General features: G+C 42.4%; 1 protein-coding gene across 2 annotated transcripts in view; it reads left to right on the plus strand.

Annotated features, from left to right (window-relative positions):
- Window positions 1–1,249: 1,249 nt before the first annotated feature.
- Window positions 1,250–20,279, plus strand: part of gria3b (glutamate receptor, ionotropic, AMPA 3b) — an 80,156-nt gene continuing 61,126 nt past the window's right edge. For both annotated transcript variants that reach the window (XM_023402187.2, XM_023402186.2), the window contains exons 1-2: window positions 1,250–1,533; window positions 2,015–2,173. In XM_023402187.2, the coding sequence (XP_023257955.1) occupies window positions 1,455–1,533; window positions 2,015–2,173 (238 nt within the window). In that variant the 5' untranslated portion in view covers window positions 1,250–1,454. The remainder of the gene's footprint in view (window positions 1,534–2,014; window positions 2,174–20,279) is intronic.

Below are 20,279 nucleotides of genomic sequence, written 5' to 3' on the forward strand. Positions count from 1 at the left end.
CACTTCACAGATTTTGAGTGTGACGTCCTAATCTATTCACTTAGACGTATGCACAGGCAAACACTGCTCCATATTAATTTATGTGTTGTGTATTTGCTAATGATTCTTACCACTGGCTAATTCACAGTGGTTACCAGTTATTCCAATTTTTTTCCTAAATTGGGTTTCAAAGTGTCACTGCACATGCTAAAAAAAAAACAGTCTTTGCTATGTTAAAGGCAACTCAGTGCATTGCAGTATCAATAGCCGAAGCCTCAGCCATTTGCAATGCAATTAAAAACTCCATTTTCAAAGGCTTTGCTGAGGGTGATAAATGGGCCAGTAATCCCTTAATTGTTCTCTCTTAGGCAGAATCACTGGAATGATAGATGTTTCATTAGAGACTGAGTCAAACTTTAAGTAAATAAAATGAGATGCTGATTTTATTGACATCAGTCAGTTTATTGTTTTAATCAATAAACCTCCCCAAAAATAAAAAGCCTAAATGTGTTTCTTATGTGTTTTATATGTTAAAATTTCCAGAGATGTAGCCTATATAGAAAATACACTGCGCCAATGTTAAGTTGTTTCCATGATCATTTTCAGGACCATAGACAGTTCTGTTGACTCTGAGTCCCTGTTTCCCTCTGCCAGCATATCATACGTGTATGAGGGGGTGTGGGTATCCAGGCATGATGTCTTTTCAGCTTTCCATCTCTTACTGCTGTGCCTCTTGCTAACCTTAAAATGTCACTATTGTTTTCTCAGCCGCGCGAAATGAGTGAAAGGGACCCAACGTGGACACAAACTTTTCACTCGTGTCCCCACTGTGGGAAATAACTGCAGTTCACTGTGTTCACCTCAAATGGTGCAAACGCAGCGGCTCCGCTGATCCTCGGGATTTGCAGCAGCTGCCGCAGCTGGAAGTGGCCAGGCTATTCAGAATCACCGGCCACCTGAGACTGCAGTGTTTCGATTGATTCGGCCAGCAGTGGGCTAATATTGACAAGTCCCGCGCATATTCCGAGCTGCCGTAATCTAGCGGGCTGACGCTTTTTACGCTTTTTAATTTAACGTCAGATCAAGTTTGACCAACACTGGCCCGCGCAGCGACGCCTCCAATCGGAGTTCAGATCAGCTCCTTCTTCCCTCCACCAGCCCACCCCTCCTTTCTCTCTCTCTCTCTCTCTCTCTCTCTCTCTCTCTCTCTCTCTCTCCCTCTCTCTCTCTCTTCCTCTCCCCCCCTCACTCTCTCTCTCCCTGTTTCTCTCCCTCTCACTCTCTCTCTCCCTGTCTCTCTCCCTTAGTTGCAAAAAATGCTCTGCAGCTGGGCTGCACCTCAATGAACCTAATTGGTGCACTGTGAGCGACCATCATCTCTCCTCTGGATTTCCATCGCGCCCGGCTTCCATCCAGAACATATGAATTTGCTTACACAGAGCCTTTTAAGGAGTTGAACAGATAGGTCGGAGAAAATGGCACAACGCGTGGTTTTGTTTCTACTGTGGCTCTTTGACAGATCATTCGCTGGATTTCCCAATCAGATTAATATCGGTAAGTGTTTCCGCTGTGTTTAGAAAGGGCTGCGGATTGTGGTTCGCATGTGGATAGATCAACTGCAACATTGCAATTTTTAGACCGGAAAGATGTGTACGGAGCGCGGAGCTCTGCGCAATGATAGAGACTAACTTGATTTTACGTGTGCTGCGAGCTTAAAGCCGCTGATTGTTGAAAACTAGACTAAAGCTACATCTGGCGTACACGGTGTCATTGTGATCACTGTCTGAAAATAAGTGGAGTGTGTAATAAGGAAGCGGGGAGACGGTCAGCTCGGTCTGAAGAGTTAGGCGCACTGGTCAGAAATGCATGGGAGTTATTCTTTCACATGAAAATGAACCTGCTTTGTATCACTATGGGATGTATGGAGTTCCCCCTCGCTGAATAAAATAGTGTCCAGAGCTGACACTGGACTAAAACACACAGATGTGACTGAAAGCGTTGTCTGATCTTGTTTTTTTTTTATTTTGTCTTTAAGGGGGACTGTTCATGCGTTCCACGGTGCAGGAGCACAGCGCGTTCAGGTTCGCTGTCCAACTCTACAACACCAACCAAAACACCACTGAAAAGCCTTTCCACCTCAACTACAATGTCGACAACCTCGAGTCGTCCAACAGCTTTTCAGTCACCCATGCGTGTAAGTGTGCTTCCATTTCAGCCATGTCCAGATTCTCACCACTTATTGTCCACGCAGAAAGAGCAGAATTATTTATGTCGAACTCATATGGAGCTTATGGAGGCTATGGCTCAATCCAGGGGAAGCAGTCAAGTTCATCTCACTTCCCTTTGGTTCATGAAGTCTCAGTGGGGATTACCAAACATTTACAAACACAGAGTGTCTCTAATGTACACAGTGTTGCAGTTCATTTTACATAGTATTCTTGGTTTTTTTTTTTTTTTTTTTTTTTTAACCACAGAATGTGTTGTATATTTTGCCTGTGTTGAGCTTGACAGGTGATATTTTACAAATACATGAATTCCACAATGAAAAAAAAAAAGTTCCCTTGGCAACATACGTGCCGGCCTTGAGTAGAGAATGCAGCCAATTACACAAACCCTGTGTCAAGGACTCAGTGCTGGAGGAGTTTGTATTTCTTAGTATGGAAAGAAATTGGATGGAGGCGTTAAGTGTTTTATCACCATCTTTAATTTTCATCACATGAATGATTCAAGAAGAAATATCAATGAATATAAAATGGTACCTTGGTTTTTTTTTTTTTTTGGGGGGGGGGGGGGGGGGGTTCACCTAGGTATGGACATCCCATGGTGCAACTGGTGCACAGAGCCATTTTGATTTGTAGCTGGTCCAACAGATAACTTCCTCTCTGTAAGCACCCCTTTGGCAGCAGTTTGTTGAAATCAGCAGAAACAGAGTGGGCGAAAAGGGAAGAAATGGAGTCGAGAATGCCATTTTGTGGTGTCATTTTAAATGATGGCTTCAGTTTGGCTGAATGGCTGACTTTGGAGACACACAGCTCCGTGCGGTTCAGTCCATCTAACCCCTGTGTGGCACGGTCATAATGGCCCCTCTGACTCTCCATGTGCCAGAGCATCCCCGCCTGCTCCGTCCTCTGACTCCCCCTGTGTTACAGAGCGTCTCCCCCAGCATTGCAGAGTCAGCTCATTAGCACCCAGCCCTCATAGCACCTCACCGTGCTGTCATTGGGTGAAAGGGGGGGAAAAAAAATCCATAGCTCCCCGACCAATGCCAGCAAATGAGTTGGGCTCAGACCTGCAGAGGAGGTGGGTCTGAACAGGGAGGGAGATGAAGCAGAGCGTCATATCACAAGAAGCAGAGCTGCAAGTGCCCTAACGAAGGCATCCATAAGAAACAATAAGCAAATGAGAGAGAATAAATAATAGATAGTGCTGTGCAATTTCACGCATGTTGAAGAGGAAGGGAAGCATAGGAGAAAAAGGCTTGATATCAAAATCTAATTAAATTCAGGGGCAGACAGAGCTTTAGTAAGAGGAAGGGGTTCCTGTGGGAGCCATGGCCCCGTTTCTCGCTGCCACGTCTTAGCATCTCCATCAGAGCACCGTCTCAGGACTGCCTTGAACTTCAGATAAAGAAAAAGCTATGAACCTTTAATGACGCAAATAAACCAATGCTTAAAAGACATGTATTGTTAGTGATGCAAAATTAAGAGGGTGATTGTCAAATGTCATTAAAATGTTGAGAAATGGTGAGAGCATCTCTTTCGCTTTGATGTGCCTATTAATAATGTGCTCAGCTTGAAATTTATACTCCTCGCTGAGTGTTAAGCCAGCTCCATTATACAGAGCAAAGTTTTATACTTAACACACTCAGAGTGCTCTGTTCTTAAAACAGTCTCAGTTGCAGTACTCTTTAGAATCTGATTTGTGAAATGTACGAAGTGTGTTTTTTCAAGATAGTGCCCTGAGAGTCTTGTCAAGCTGAGCTCGCAAACCTCAGACAGCTCATGCTGAGCTCACAACAGTCCACAAGCACCTCAGATTGTCTCGACAAATGTAGTGAACGAAATAGAGATGACGGTTATTAAATATCACTTATCTGCTGACTTCCAGGCCTTTGAGGCTTTGCCTGTAGTGAGTGAAGACCTCCTGTGTTCTGAGTTTTACATTTGTCAGCGCTGTTGTTTGTACTGCGGGCTGTCACAGTTATTTAGTGGACATTCAAATTCCCTTTGTCATCAACGGCCCCATGTGGATGACTCAGACCTTCGCACACATAGCTCACATCTACTTTATGATCGAACAATCCGAAACAAGGTTTTATAAAAGTGGCGTTTATGTGGGTTCGGGGGGGTAAATCTATTTTGAGTTAAGCTTCATTGCTTTGACAAAGATGAGATCTGGCTGCTTTAGGCCTTGCAGAGTGGTTGAAATGACGACTTTTTAAAATTTATTTATTTATTTTATTTTGTTTTGTTCGGACAACTCTTTTCTTGCAGCTGATGTTATTTTGCTTTAGTGTGTTTTCTCTCTTTACTCAGAGGGGGAGAGAGAGAGAGAGAGGGAGAGAGAGTGCCAAAGCCGTCTACTCTGACTCATCATGTAGATCACTCCCCCTCATTTGCTGTACATCCTTTAAAAGTAACATAACAGAGGGAGAGGAACAATAGGATGTGCATACAGTAATTCAAATTAAACTTGCTGGAGTTTATTTTTCGCTTTTGAGAAACAAAATATGGAAATCCTTAGGTATAATGAAGCCACAGTCTTGTGTCAGAACAATTTCTTTCAAGTCAGTTTAAAGCCTTATGATATTAATTGAATTAGTGACCGGCAGCAAAACAATGTGTGGCTTCAGTAATCCTTAAGGCTTGGCTTTGTACTGCAGAGGCATGGTATGTGCTTTCGTGGCAAGACTGTTGTTGCTTTGAAGTGACATCAGAAATTGTGAAATGTGTAATTACCAGTGCAGGGTCCATAATAGCTATGGAAGCTAGGAGTCAGGTATGCTCACAGAGGAGTAGTTCAAAGCAAAGGGTACCAGTCTGAAGAAAGCAGAGCAGACAGCATTAATGTTCCTGATGGTCACGGCCAGGCAACTTAATGATACCGCCATCCTTTTCTCTCCTGTTTACCCTTCCTCTTCTTCTTCCTTTACCTCAGGCGAAAAGAAAAAAAAAACCATCAAGCCCCCCTCTGCCTTCTCTGTGCCACACTATTTATTAGATTACTTGCCTTGATTCCTGTTTAAGGCAAATTTTGCAATGCTTGGCTTTTGAATCTCATCTCCCTGATCCTCATTCCTCATTCTGTCATTAAGCTAATGGTCTGTGTCCCCTCTGCCAGCCTTTTTACATGTGCCTACCCCCCTTTTATTGAATCCTCCAGGTCCTTAAAGCCTGGCAGTAGCAGATGCTTCTTTGGCTGTGCCGTTCACCTTCCCATCGCTGTTAGCTACTGTATACCAAAACTGCATACCAACACTGCCTCGCCCCAAGAGCATGGAAAAAGAATGCAGGATAAAACAAGAGTCACTGTGATTGCATTTGTTTGCTGGAAAGGCAAGAAAGATCAGAGGGACAAGAGAGAAAAGCAGTGATTGAGAGGTGCATTATGACTTTTTTTTTTTTTTAATGGAGGGAAGATGAGGTTAAAGAAATAGTCTGACATCTGGGGAAACATGCTTATTCATTTTCCTGCCAAGGCTTAGTTCAGAAGATTGATAGCACTCTCATATCTGTCCTATAGTCTAACAACTTGGAATAGCATATTGTTGTTTTTACAGATTAAACAAAGAAAGTATAGTGTGTTAATTATTGAGCCTTTAAGGTGCTGGTAGGTGTATTTTGACAGTAAGACTAAGCTGAGCTAGCTAAGCTAGCTCTGCTGCTAGCTCTAGCTACATACTAAAAGAAAGAGAATAAATGTATCTCCAAAAAATGGTGAACTATTCTTTTAACCTGGCTCCAAGTGAATAGCAGTTCATTTATGTGATGCTAGCAGTTCTTGCTACAGTATTAGCATCGTCAGAAAAATGGATTATGGCACATTATTTATGTGCTGCACTTTGGCTGGATGTGGTTTTGCACATAATGCAGGATGATCTTTGGTGATAATATGTGAGCAATGTTGTTGTGACTTCAGTATCATGACCAAAATTTGTGTGGAGGGAATTCAGACGGTAGCATTAATGTAGCAGAAAATCCAGCTGATGCTTGTTTTTTTACATGGACGTGGAACATCAACATCATTGCTCAAGGTTATCATAAAGACTCACTAGCACAGTCAATTTTTTTGTCTAGACACAGCACATCCTTAAAAGCATCTTCTTCACTGACCTTTACGCCCACCCAGGCGGTGCTAGCTCTGCACATGTTGCCCAGAAACACCAACAGTCTCTTTACACTGGCGGCCCACACTATGACTGAGCACATGTGGCAAATGGCATATGTTGTGGGGCCCAGATGTAAAAGCCCTTACCCCATCCTTGCATGTATTGTCGTGTATAGCTTTTGGGGCTGTTGTTGGCGTTGGTGGTGTGTGAATGGATGGTAAACAAAGAGACAGGGAGACATGTTTTTGCAGCACATGGCCTGACAGAGACAGGCTATGGTCGAGAGAAGTTCCTCAGGTGATTGTAGTGGTGCCACACTTCTTCTCCTTGCAGGCTGTAACTCAGCTTGAAAGGTGTGACCGGGGAAACGTGGCAGGGGGAAGCTGGGAAAGCGAGGGGTGGGAGGACAGAGATGGAGGCTGCAGTAAGAGAAAGCACAAGGAAAAGGAATTTGATTAAAGAATGCTTAAGATGTTGCTTATCTTAGAGAGTATGCGTGTGTATGAGTGTGTTTGTGTTTCTGTGCGTGTTGGAGAGAGAGACATCTTCAGGCTGCGGGGGTCGTACCGGGACATGCCATCGCAGTCCAGCTGTGTTTGAGGCACAGATGGAGGTTTGTTTATGGATGCTCAGGCATGTTCATATGTACGCATGTGTGCGCACATATGCATAGAGCACATCTTGTCTCCCCCTTTTGAATTTGTTACTGAGTAAATCTCACTGTTTTGTTCTTTCTTGATCCACTCCATCGTTCAACCAAAGTAAAGGTCACAGTAAAAATATTACTTGTACATCCTGCGTCTGTTTGTGCAAAAAAAAAAAAAAAAAAAACTAATGCAATTTTAGAAAATACAATTTTGGAAAGATACGCAGGCTGGGATTTATGTGAAAAAAATAAACATGTGTCAAGTTTATTCGATAAGCATCATGACTGCGCACAAGTCTCTCCGAGAAACATGAGCCGCAGTACAGTAACGTAATGGTGTGATTTGTAGGCCAGCAGGACAGGCGGTCTCAGAGGCCTGCTGAGGTGGCTGGATATGGGTCTCAGTCAGATGAGTGGTACAGTAACGGCTCTGGATGAGGTTACATGCTGTGGGAGCTGCAAGGTCTCTGAGAAGGGAGCAGGACAACAGCAGAAGCAGGGTGACTGACAGCACAGTTCAGATAGCAGAGGATGAGGCAGAGAACGGGTGGAGCATTTGTCACATTTTATGATCTGACTGAGGTTTGAAAATGTCTGGCAGAATTATTATCATAACTTTTTTTGGAACACTACAACTACATAGTAAAACATTTCCATAAAACTCTTATTAATTGTTACTACAAGTGTTATAGTAATTGCTACAACATTACAGAAACACACTTGCTGAAATTTAATGCTGATGACATACTACATTTTATACAATTTTCTTGAAGTCTTGCTGGAATGATTGCAGTGACTGGTACTGTTTGTTGTGGTCACATGAGGTTAAAGCATTCTCATACTTCAAACACATAAAATGCTGGAAACACTCCAAAGGCCAAACCTCCAAAGGGAACATTGTTTTGACCTAATTTTCTGGCCATGAGATGCCGTCCACTGTATTTTTTTATTTTTATTTTTATTTTTAATTCAGGCACATATCTGAAGCTGTAATGAGATTCAGAATAGAAAACAGAGAACACACTCCAAGGCAGATTCAACACAATGAATTTTTAATCAGAATATCAAAAGATCCTCTTAAACCCAACCTGAGGAGAAGTGTTGCTGTCGGAGTGTTATTTGTCTTGGAATCAATGACGCTGGCAGATGTTGTTTGATAAAACAACAGCTTTCCTCCCTGGCTGCTGTGGTTCCTTCAAATCTCCATATATCTTTTACAAACACTGGGCATTTGGCCATTTCCGCAGCTATGGAATATAAAAAAACAAAAAGGCACATAGTGTCGGGAAGATCAGTAACTGACATCGTGGACTTTACATTGCTACTTTTAAACATTTCTCTATCCAGTCAGTGTGCTGTGCTCAGACACACTGTGGGGATGTTAGGGTCTTTGAATTTCCCATTGATTTCCTTCATCTATCTACTCAATTTTCTGGGGCAAATGTGATGAATTGCAAGTGAGAAGAGGGATTGGAGGTGAAATGAGTATAGATGGACTGTCATGGCAACCTGACGATATTCTCACCCCACAATCCACAGTTATTTCAAATAGGCCTCATAGTCACAGTCAACACAGAACCAATATACATCGTTCTGCATTTACATGGTAACTGATGCTTTTTTATTAGTGATCGGCCTGGCCGACAATCGGTGGTAATATTCAGCATTTTCTGATTATCGGTATCGTTATGTTTTTTCAACCCATTAAATATCTCTGAGTAAATGTGTTACTGGATTATATTTTAAAAGGGGAGGGGTAAAAAATCTTAATTGGTGATAATAATAATATTAGATAAAAGTATTAAAGTGAGCTGCCAAGTGAATCAGTTCACAGCTGAGAACAGCACCGAAACCAACCAATTAATTCCAGTCGGGCACTATGCAGCCTGTGCATACAACTGATAATTACTAATATACTCTTAATTGTCAGTTTATTAGGAACATCTAGCTAACACTAATGTAGTCTAATACAACAGTCCTGCACTAAATCCTCCCGCATGAAGGTTATAATGTTCAGTTGTTATTAAAATAATATTAGACAGTTGTTGATTATCATTATGGAGGCTTTAGTGTTTGAAGCTGTATTAGATTATATAGAGGTGTTTCTGTTATTTAGACAACTTTCACTGATATAAATGGAGTGGACAAAATAATAGAAATGCCGCCATGGTGAGTGTCCTTATACAGCAGTAGTTTTGTGTTGGCATATCGGTTCCAAATATCAGTTATCGGTCTCCTTGATCACCGATAATCCGTATCGGCCCTGAAAAAACCATATTGGATTTTTTATCATGCATGCCGTAGTAACTCTGTGCTTTAAACATATGGGAGGACATATGGGGTTGTTCATAAAGCCTGAACATTTTGATGGATGTTGTTGTCAATAACATTTCCACATCTGTAAAAACAATTTACGCCACTGTTGAGCAATGAAAACCCTGATGTTGCCATTAACTAGAGTAGGTTTTGAGAATAATTTGTGAAACACTGACTCGTATGTGAGCTTTATGGCAAAGTCTTGAATGCAAAGCGTAGATCAAGCCCCTTTTTTCATCAGCAGACATGATGCAACATGACAGCCCATCTATGCGCCGCACATCTGTTCACCACTGTTCAAATGATAGGGTGGATTTTGAACTATAATTCAACAATGACAGGCTAAGTCTGTGTTCCCTTATTGAAGATGATATCAGCCGTGCGTTGTGATGAACAGGAGGAGCAGGCTGACCATATAAAAAACAGTGATAAACACTATGAGGGACCGCACACAAGGAGGCACACAAAAATGTTAGTGGTGCTTTAAACCCATTTGCTGCTGTGCTGTGTGCAAGGAAAAACTGTTCATGATGAGAAAACCCCCCGTACATGTGGTGCAAGTTAAGTAAAATGAACAGGGGGCAAGCTGCTATTGTGAACTATTCATCTCAGGTGCATCAGGGATATGTCTGCCAGCAGCCCAGCTCCATGTAATGGCTGCTTTCCATTTTGTTTTCTCAATGAGCAAAACCTCTCAAGGAGAGTGGGGCACGTTATTTGTGGCAGAGATTATTTTTCATTTCAAAATGTAATTTATCCTCATTCACCAGTTGTGAAAAGGCAGGGATGGAGTAAAGAACAAGAGAGGAGGCACATTTTCAAAACTTGTCACTATTAAAGATCTCTGACATTGCAGTCAGCATTTTTTACCTCTACTCCCCCTCTGTGTCTTTCTCATTTCTCTCTCTCTCTCTTTATATATATTTAATCTCTCCCACAAAGCCCATTACAGCTATGTTCCTGCAGCCGTTGCAGTCACACTCAGCTGGCTATTGGCCATTCACTACACTCCCCTACAATACCCGTAATCACTGAATCAGTAATCCTCTACTTGAGCTGGAATAGCACATCGTGCCTCATCGGAAGTTGCTGCATTGGTCTGACTTCACTGGGTCCAAGAGAAAAAGAAACTCTGTAGTCTTCCTCAATAGGAGCTGCTGACTGCATTGTCCTAACCAAGGTCACACAGTTTGTGAAAGAAAATACTTCTGAGCCTTTTATTATTCCTCAAGAACCCAGAGAAAAGCATTAATTGGCACCTATGTGCTGCCTAATCTTGTCAGTCCACTTGGACTGCATTATCAGCTGTTTATCTCTGTGTGTGTGTGTGTGTGTGTGTGTGTGTGTGTGTGTGTGTGTGTGTGTGTGTGTGTGTGTGTGGTGGAGTACAATTTCTCTGCTAAAGACAGTCAAAAAATGAAGGGGACATCAGGGCGGTGTTGTGATGAATACAAAACACCACTAGGGAGTGTCATGATGTACTCTCCCAACTAGTAAATATTGGATCACAGTGCGAAGGTTGCTTCCAGCTTCCAACTCTCCGTCTGCCGAATGAGCAGATTGATCCGCACGTTTTTGGCTTGTTTCAAAAGAGGCAGTCGCTAGCAGAGCCCTGCCAAAGCTGCATGTCTGTGCAGAAACAAGGGCTCCATCATAACTGATTGCTTGTGACAGTTCACAGTCGCCGGGCCACTGAAGCATCATAACCTTGTGAAACTAGTGTATGGGCACTCTAGCATAGAGGCTGAAGGAGAGGAGGAAGAAGAGGGGGGAAAAAAAGATATTAGCATATTCCTTGCAGTGATACAGAGATGCAAATAAGCCATGCCGTGCCATGAATAGGTTCTGTGGTTAATATTAAACACATCTTATGTAATGAAAGACATAATGCAGACCAACACCTCTGGAGGCAGGATGAATTTATAGACAATCACTGCAACTATGATTGCAGTTGAAGATTGAAGAGTCCAGCGATGTCAGAGCCGGGTCTGTTAATGTGTTGGAAGGAACTACTGATGACACTGAATCACAGATATCTGCTGGCAGGCCTGAGGAGCAAACCCACGCCACTCAAACCACTTTAGCTGTGTTGTCACCATAACAAGCGCCAATGTGTCTCTGAACATTCACTGATTCACATTGAACTCACAAATTTAATCAAATCTGCACGAACGCCGTCAAAGAGTAGAATGTTAATCAAATGGCCATGAATAATATGAATTATTTGCTTGGTTGTAGGCGACTAAAAAGCTCCAAGGTGCTTTGACTCATCCGCTGCTCGGTCGTCAGAGGGGGGGGGGGGGTTGCCATCGCTGCCCATCAGTTTGTCAAACTTGTTTTAAGAAGACGTATTTATGGGCGCAAAAAGGGAGAAAACATTGACACAGCGGTGTCGTCTTACTTTACTCTTTCTGCGGTTCTCCTGTTCTTAGAGCTCACTATCCCCATGAGTGAGAATTAAGTGAACATGATGTGCTCGCTCAACCATGACCCTCCTCTGTTTCTTCCTCCAATGGTTAATTCGGAGAGTGCTGTTGTGTGGCCCTTGCCATTTCACACATGGCTACGTAAAACCTGTGGGCGGTTGCTCCCAGGCCGCTGTTAATGTTTGTGTGTCCATGCATGACTGTGTGATGAAATATTGAAGTGTTCTATCATCGACCGTTGGGTAGCCGCCGGCGTGATTCCTGTCCCTTAATTTTATTTTTTCCTCCCTTCTTTATCTCGGTGGCATGGCTTTATTTTCCACGGCGTGGCGTGCAGATCAGGAAGGCAAACTTCATCTGGACCCATGACAGAGCTAATCCATCGCAGCTGCAGAATGAAAAGGCCGTTTGGAGTGAATCCATTCCAAAGGCCTCAATAGAAAGCTTCTCTCAGATGCCGGTGCCCTTTGCAGCCCTGACACTGCTAGAATATGATGAAAAAGGACTTGGGAGAGTTCAGTGGCTTAGCTATGTTTATGAGAGAAGGGAATAGTGCAGTAGAGAGGCACAGTATGAGGATGGAGAGATGAAGTGACTAACCACTGTGTTTGTGTATGCCCGTGTGTGCATGTGTGTGTGATGTGAACTGGATTGTAAGTAGATACAGTTGCGCCCTCCTCAATCTCCCCTGTCTCCTACACTGAACTGAAGCAAGTTAAATGTCCAGAACCTGCTGTCAGTCGATGTGTGAGGTTTGATACGCTTCCGGGGATGAGCTGCACACATTCAGGAGCAGACCCACAATGGGTGCGAAGTGGACAGTAGCCAAAAATAGCATGGTGTCCACTTTGACATTAACTTACCATAAAGAAACTTAAAATACGTGTGGTTGAGGGGAAATGGGACCTTACTCTTATAGTGTAGGTTACAGTAAATGGACAGTTAGTCTGAATAATGTACCTTTCTTAAATTTGTCAGTGGCACAGAAAAGTCTCATCAGACTGGCTTTATGTTCTCAAGACTTTGCGCAATGTATTTTCCTCCTGTCCATTGCTGCTGCTGCTGCTGCTGCTGCTACAACACGTCCCATCCCTAAGCTGTAAGGGGATAGACTTTGAGTCTTTTTATGCATAAAGAAGCTTAAGTTTGGAAATTGCTCTCAAGTGGCCGAAGTTTGTGAAAAGTCAGTAAACATTTCACTCCCAATTTCAGGGGTTTGTCTCAGAGTAAAGCTTTTTAGCTCTTGGATGTCCTTTAACTGAATGAAATATTTAGCAGTAATGAAGACTTGTTGCATGAGGAGTTTCCTGTTGTAGAATTTGTGTAGCAGCCAGGTTGTTTTTAATTTAATTAATTTTTTTATTTTTATTTTTTTCACAGTACACCAAAGTCTGTGATTAGTTCAAAAAGCGGGATTAATTTATGTATCACAATCTGAATCGTAAAGCGTCAGTTTGCCCACCTCACTTTATTAGAAGTAGTATCTCAGGTAGTCATGCAGATTGCTTTAATTTGAGCAAGTATTGAAATAACCATTATGATTTTTATTATCATTATTTATTATTCCCAACAGGGCAAGTGCACTCAACTTTTGGTTTTGATAATAAAGTTGCAGCTGGATCCATTTTCAGCAGTGATGCTATGCTTGCGGTCTCAACAAGACCAGAGCCACAAAAATAAAATCTATGTTGTAATAAACTGTATTTCCCTATTTTTACAGGAAATATTTCCTTGATGGAAATAAGTTCCAATGATGAATGCTTACAGCGAGGTCTGTGGATTATCCTGAGTGACTAAGACATTGTTTCTGGAAATATGCCATTGGACGTTTTTAGTGTTGTGAGCACCACAAACTAAATTTCATTCACCTCCATTGTATTGGGTGAATGGTGGACGACATCTGAAAACATTGGCAAATAAAAACCAAAACCATCTCCAGGGCCCAGATACAGGGCAGAGTAATTATCCGAAAAAGCATTATGGCCAACATTTCCAACCTCTCACTGACTTAATCTTACTCATGTGGGTTAATTTGGTTAAAACTTCCCACAATGCCTGCGTTCATGAACTGTCCCCTTAAAAAAAAAAAAAAAAAAAAAAAAAAACGACCTTGTCCAACTAAGCGAAGCTGGTGATTTGGATGACACAAGTGCAAACACAGAGCCTCAGGCTACGTCCACACTAATTTGTTCTAGTTTTAAAACGAATCACTTTTGCTACATTTCACGTCTGGCGTCCACTACTCCGGAGTTTTGGAGCCACTGTTTTGGATGGTCTGGACGGGCAGAAACTGAGTGTTTTGGAAACGATGACGCAGACACTCGCCTCGCCTCCTGAGGGGGTCTTATCAGTCATAACTAGCAGACAGTGGTGCAGTGCGACATGAATAGCAACCAAAGGTAACACCATCAATTTGTTTAGTCACTTGGAGCACAGTCACACTGCCTTGAATATAAAGAGTGCATGGCTCAAAAAAAAAAAAGAGAGAGAGACCGATAAGCGCCATAGTGACCGTTCATTAATCCAATATTGCCCAGCCCTACCTAGATACCATTAGAAATCAGTGTAACAATATTCTTGTAATTTGGGTGAACTGACGCTTTAAACAAAAATACTATATATTAATTGCAACTTTATCAATTTCGCTTTAAAATGAATTTTCTCGTATTTAGTTTTTGCTGATGAGTTGACCACATATGTCGAATCTGTTACAGTGCGTCTTTGTCGTGACACGTATTTTAAAGCCTCTGACTGAATAGTGACCACATCAGACAAGGTATCGGACTCCCACCAAATTACACAGAATTCCTCTCATTGGGGTCAGCGCCCCGGCATATGTCCAGACGATGAAAGGTGCGCTGAGAGTCAAATGAAGCACATCTTTTCATCTAATGCGAGAAAACTTCTTGCTCTCCTCTCTCCAAAGTGGCTACATGAAGTGGCTCTAAAGTGGAGCGCCTTGCTGAGAACCATCATTGGTTTTTTTGGGGGGGAAATATGTTTTAGAAAAGTGAGGTTAGAGAGGCATATTTTAAAGGTCTGTATGACAGAGCCCTGAAATATATAGGATTATAGCTCACTATCAGAGCCCTCTGTTTTCCATCTCTCCATCTCTCTCTCTCTCTCTCGCTCTCTCACTCTCTCTTTCTGTGCCACCTCCAGCATTATCATTCAGGGATGGAGCACTGTCTCAGCAAGGGCACTAATAAGATGAAAAGTGGTGCAGGACTCTACATACTTAACCAGGCCCGGATTGAGGCTGAGAAGGAGAGGGAATTCTTTAAGTGATGTCTTCAAGGTTAAACAACTACTCCCATCTCCTGTCCTCGTTGACTTATTCTATTATTCTTCACAGAAAGGCAAAGAGCTGGGAGAGACTGGTCCTGGAGAGGTGCCGTTGTTAAAATGCAGCCCTGTAATCAGGCTTCACAATGCAAATCCCTCAACGGCTTGTCCTGGTTTGTTTCATCACCATAGAATATGAATTGTGACGCATAATTTGATTAGTGACACCGGGGGCACACGCAGGAAGTGGACCTCGTGAGAGTGGCAGATAGTCATCTCCTCTGTGTGACACACTCCTGGCTTTGCTTGCCTGTGTGTTTGCGTTTGTGTGTGTGTGTTTGTGTGTGTGTGTGTATAACCCTTACACGAGACACAGATCTGAAATCCCCCCTAAAGGACAGAAACAACCAGTCAGGAAGCATTACACTCAACTAACTGGAATATGGAAATTTCAAGGTGTCTCGCTGTCCTGTCTTGCAAAAGAAAAAATGACAAACACAAACTAGTTTATCAAGCATGACTGAAGAACAGATACAATTGATGTACAGTATTCAGGGGGGCAGGAAAAAACAATCCAGTGTTTTGACATTGATGGAAAAATATATGCGCCTGCCAGACATCCACCACTTTTATTCTGCTTGTTTTTTTTTTGTTCTTTTTTTTTTTTCTCCAATCATCCAAATAAGAGCAAGAACAAGAGATGTTTTCAGCTGCCAGGTATTTTCCCCTGCTGTGTAGAATTGGATTCAAAACAATTCAGTCAGGTGCAGTGCTCTGCACCTGAAATATCACCACAAGTCTTTACCCAGGCGAGCCCAGCTCTCCTATAGTCAAGTCGAATATTTTAGAGGCGTCCTCTCAAACTAACTGTAATCTCTCTGATGGAGATGAGAGTTTTTCTCCTTCTGTCTTCTTTTCTTAAAGGCATCTGTCATGGAGTCCTAAAGTGAACTGTTTCCTGTGATTCAGCAAAGCTAATCTGCTTAGCTTGTTGTGAAGGCAGAGCCGCAGACCACTTCTGACAGCAACAGTCTGAATGTTTGCTGTTGTGGTGTGACACGTTGAACTCTGTCTCCCTCGTTGCTTTTCGCAGCTGTCCCGGGCGACCTGCCTCCTCTAACTCGCCTCACTCCCAGCACGGAGATGGCGATCAGGCCTCGTGCGCTCGCTTGTTGGGACACGTTGGCGCTTCTTCCGCGGCAGTTTGTCCTCATGCGGTCGTGCCGCGGCTCACGCCCTTCTTCATCTTGCCATCCCTGTGTTCTTCCTCGATTCATGCTCCATTCTCCTGCCTTTGCTCCGCATTCATCTGCGAAGAGGAGCACGCTTTAGGCCTGCAGTGCTGATTGGGAGGATTAGTGGTGTGTGAGGGACTTTGTCACCAGCTTTCTGGGAAATCCAATTACAGAATATCATAAGCCTTACATGTTTCATACTCTGCTGAATCCTCCTTAAAAAATGCATACAGCCGTACTCAAAGGGTCAGTGTTTAGCAGCTGTCCTTGCTGTGTTACCGTGCTGACGTCTCCCTGAAGGTGAGAGGATCTCTGAAAGGATAAGACACGTCCTGTAGCGCTCCTCTCACCTCTGCATTGCAGCAAATGGTGGACTGCACGAGCCTGCCGAAGAAGGGATTGTTATTTGTTCAACGTGATGATCTCGGAGCACGGCTCTCGAGGTGACGCAAGGGCCAAGGGTTTAGGTCTGTTATCTGCTTGCATAGATAGTCCTTAATTGCATATGTCAAGGAAATGGCATGCAGCGGACGGGGGTGGGGGATGGTGGTGGGCATGCGAAGTGAGATTTCTGCATGCGTTGGTCGAGTCCTAGCAAACTGATTTCCCCCAGAATTATTCAGCAAGCCGTCCAGTCTCACAACTTCACCCTCACAACGCCGTTATCTGAACTTTTCAAACGGCCAACGTGTTGAACATTTAAAAGGCACTCTTGTTCAAACCTCCTGCTCTTTTGCTCTGCATAATGATTTTTGCTGGTCAAACAGAAGGCATTTCCATGACAATGCAGACATCGCCACATGTGCAGCTCCTCTGTGGCACTGGAGGTCTGTTTGACCTGCGAAGTGCTTGCAGCCCAGTCTGTTGTCACTGTGTTCAAACAAAAGCATGATGGTGAGACCTTGAAGGTGAAAATATCAGTCAGAAGGAGATGGAGTTGAGAGTCATCGACTCCCTTGGGGATCGCTCACCAGCCACTCACACAAGAGCAGGACTATATCATCAAGATGGCAGGTGGAGATGAGAAGGAGCTGGTGGTTGAAGGGCTGTAGAGAGTAACAACAGAGGAAAGAGAATAGTTAATGCAGTCCGGTGATGGGGAAGTACGTGCTTGTGGGCCACATCTGACCTCAGTAACTCTGCTCCTCGGGTCACTTTCTCATCTTCACTGCACCATATACATGGTAATTTGCAGCAGTCAAAGCTTCGATGTGTCGGGCATTATTAATGTTACAAAGGTTTTGAATGCTAAGTTCAATGCAGACAATTGATGAGACTTAATCCTGTGAATTTTTTATCTCTTTAGTTGCAATTCATAAAAAGGAATCACTGATTCAAGCCTTATATGATCTTTATTGTAAGGATTAGTCTTATTAAATAACATTTTATTTGTCATCAACACTGAATATTTTAGCATTTAAGTGTTCAAAATCCTAGCACATAGTACAGATGCTAGCAGATAGTGGATATCTTCACCAACCCTTTAATTCAAGGAGTATTTTCACTACAGTCTTTCACCTGTGCCCCAGTTTTATTAGTTTTTCAATTTTAGCCCTCTTATTTAAAAAAAGTCTCCAAATAATTATGTAAACTATGGATTTTAGCCAGCAATTATAATTCACTCACATCTCAGAATTGTTCTAAAACCTTAATTTCAATGAATATTGGGTTGATTAAAAAAGCAGACAATTTCTAGTTTGCATAGAAGTAATCTTCCCTCGGCTCACTTTGGCAAACCTGCAGTGATTTGACAAACCAAAAATCGTATCACTTAATTCAGATGTGATTTCTCATCTTTTAATTCTGTGTTTCTTGCTAACAGAGCAGAAGTCCAGTGACATCTTATAAAGACTGGCTGGCCGTTTCAAGTAGTGCGTGAGCCTTCCATCTGAATGCTCGGGCGCTATAGAGTGGTATAGAATGCTGTATGGTATAGAAGAAGTGGTTTTCTTATGGATGACTTTTAGGTGCAATTCTTGAAGCTTCAAAGAGAATGTAAATCATGCTAAGCAGAGTTTGAATTTTATGCTTTCACACAGATTTCCATAATGTCCTTTTCAATTGGATACACTGCTTTGCATAGAGCTCGGGGGGGGGGGGGGGGGTACGACACCCTAAACTGAAATTTGAATATGTATACTTTGACAAAAATTAATTCCATTAGAAATAACTATATGTCAGTTTGATCAGGATAACTGATAACTGTCCAGCTCTGTGAACATTTTTCATGTATTCGGTGAGCCAGTGTGTGAGACCCACAAACGCAAACCAAAGTTAATTTTCTAACTTGTGTTTAATTAAAATTTAATCCCTGTGCCATCCTAATAACGCTTATCCAATGCAGTCTTAGTCAGTATTTATACAGCATAACATTTCAGTTTGTTCGTTCTCACAAACGACTCCTGTCATATTTTAAAGTTCTCTGCTACTGTATGTGGTAGGCTTCATGTGTTATACTAAAAATATGAGCAGCAGGGGTGTCAGAAATGTACTTTACACCAGTTTCTTTAATCAAACATTTCCATACATTTTTAGAAAAGTAAACTGTGTTCTATTTCTCACATAACATTTGGATCAAAAATGTAACTGTGAATAAGAAACTTGACAAAAATCGCACATGTGCGATTGCCATGTTGGAATAAAATTGTGTTTCCTCTAATATTTGACATGTTTTCTGCCTAAGCACCATGGAAACACAGGCCGATATGCTTCGTCTTTGTGTCGAGCCAGTAGCATCACAGGCAGCCATTCAGCATCCTGTCTGATAGAGACACACTAATCTGACCATTAAAGTTACTGGGCAGTAACCTTTTTTGATGTGACTTTTGCTAATGTAAAAGCAGAGAAGGAAACGTACTGGGTGCTTACAATCTGCAGCTGTATACACTATATAGACACAATAAAACTTACACATTCATGCTCTGTTGCAGCTTTACCTGGCTACAGCGTAATGTATGAATCTTTATATGAGGGTTGTAGAATAGTACACACACACAAACACACACACATACACACAAACAAGACATGTCTTGATGCGAGTACAGGGTTTATTCAGCCATCAACAAAGTTTTCAAATCAAAATTGACTGAGGAAGTTATAAACCTGTCTCCGTCATGTAGGGATGCTGAGCTCCAGGCTAACAGGCCTCGGTGACAGAGCGTCCCTGGGCCCCCTATCATCCATCATACACTCCAGCAGTCAAACACACATGTACATGCATAAAGACGCACACGCAGATGCACCCCTGAACTCGCCAGTGGATTGCTTGTACTGTAGATGAGGTAGTTCATGGTGAGGATTCCCAATCTGGCTATTAAAAAAAAAAAAAAAAAAATGTCATTCCTGTTATCACATGTAAAACAACGGCTTTGTTCTAGATTCAATTCTATTTATTAAATTTTAAATGATATGTAGTGTTATAGCCTGTGACGCGATACGGCTGAATTTAATATCACAATAACAAATATTTTACCAGTGTTAATATGCATCATAATATATATGACGAATGCAGGCAAAACTTGCATAAGAAATTAATTACAGACTGTGGACTGAACTGCTTTGCACTGTTAGATATAACACCAGAGAGACTCGCTACTGAACATCCTGTTTGTTTTTAATTTTCCTGGGAACTTTAAATTAGACGTTTCATAAAACGATGACCGGATCAGTGACTCAGTGACAACCCGGAGATAAATTTACTGAATGCAGTAAATGTGTGGGTTTTTTTTTTTTTGGTTTTTTTTTTGGTTTTTTTGGTTTTTTTGTTTGCTCTCCTTCCACAGCGTGTGCTCCGATGTCATTTAACCCCACAGATAATTTGAAGTGCAACTCGATAGTAGATGTTGATGCAGCAGGACGAGTAACGGCTTCCTTTCAACGTTTCACGGCACCACTGCAGTTGAGTTGATCTTGAATCTAGGTCTGCCATTTGAGTTAACAGTTTGAAGCACTTCACATCTCTATATGACAAGAGCTGATGCAATCCCCCAGGGCACTTACGAGCTATCTCCCCGTGACAGCATCCCTTCTTCAGAGCAGGAGAGGCTGGTCCTGATGTCGGCTGG

This window comes from Seriola lalandi, unplaced genomic scaffold, assembly GCF_002814215.2.
Source record: "Seriola lalandi dorsalis isolate HSWRI2012SDOR001 ecotype SW California unplaced genomic scaffold, Sedor1 jcf7180002053898, whole genome shotgun sequence".
Classification (NCBI taxonomy): domain Eukaryota; kingdom Metazoa; phylum Chordata; class Actinopteri; order Carangiformes; family Carangidae; genus Seriola; species Seriola lalandi.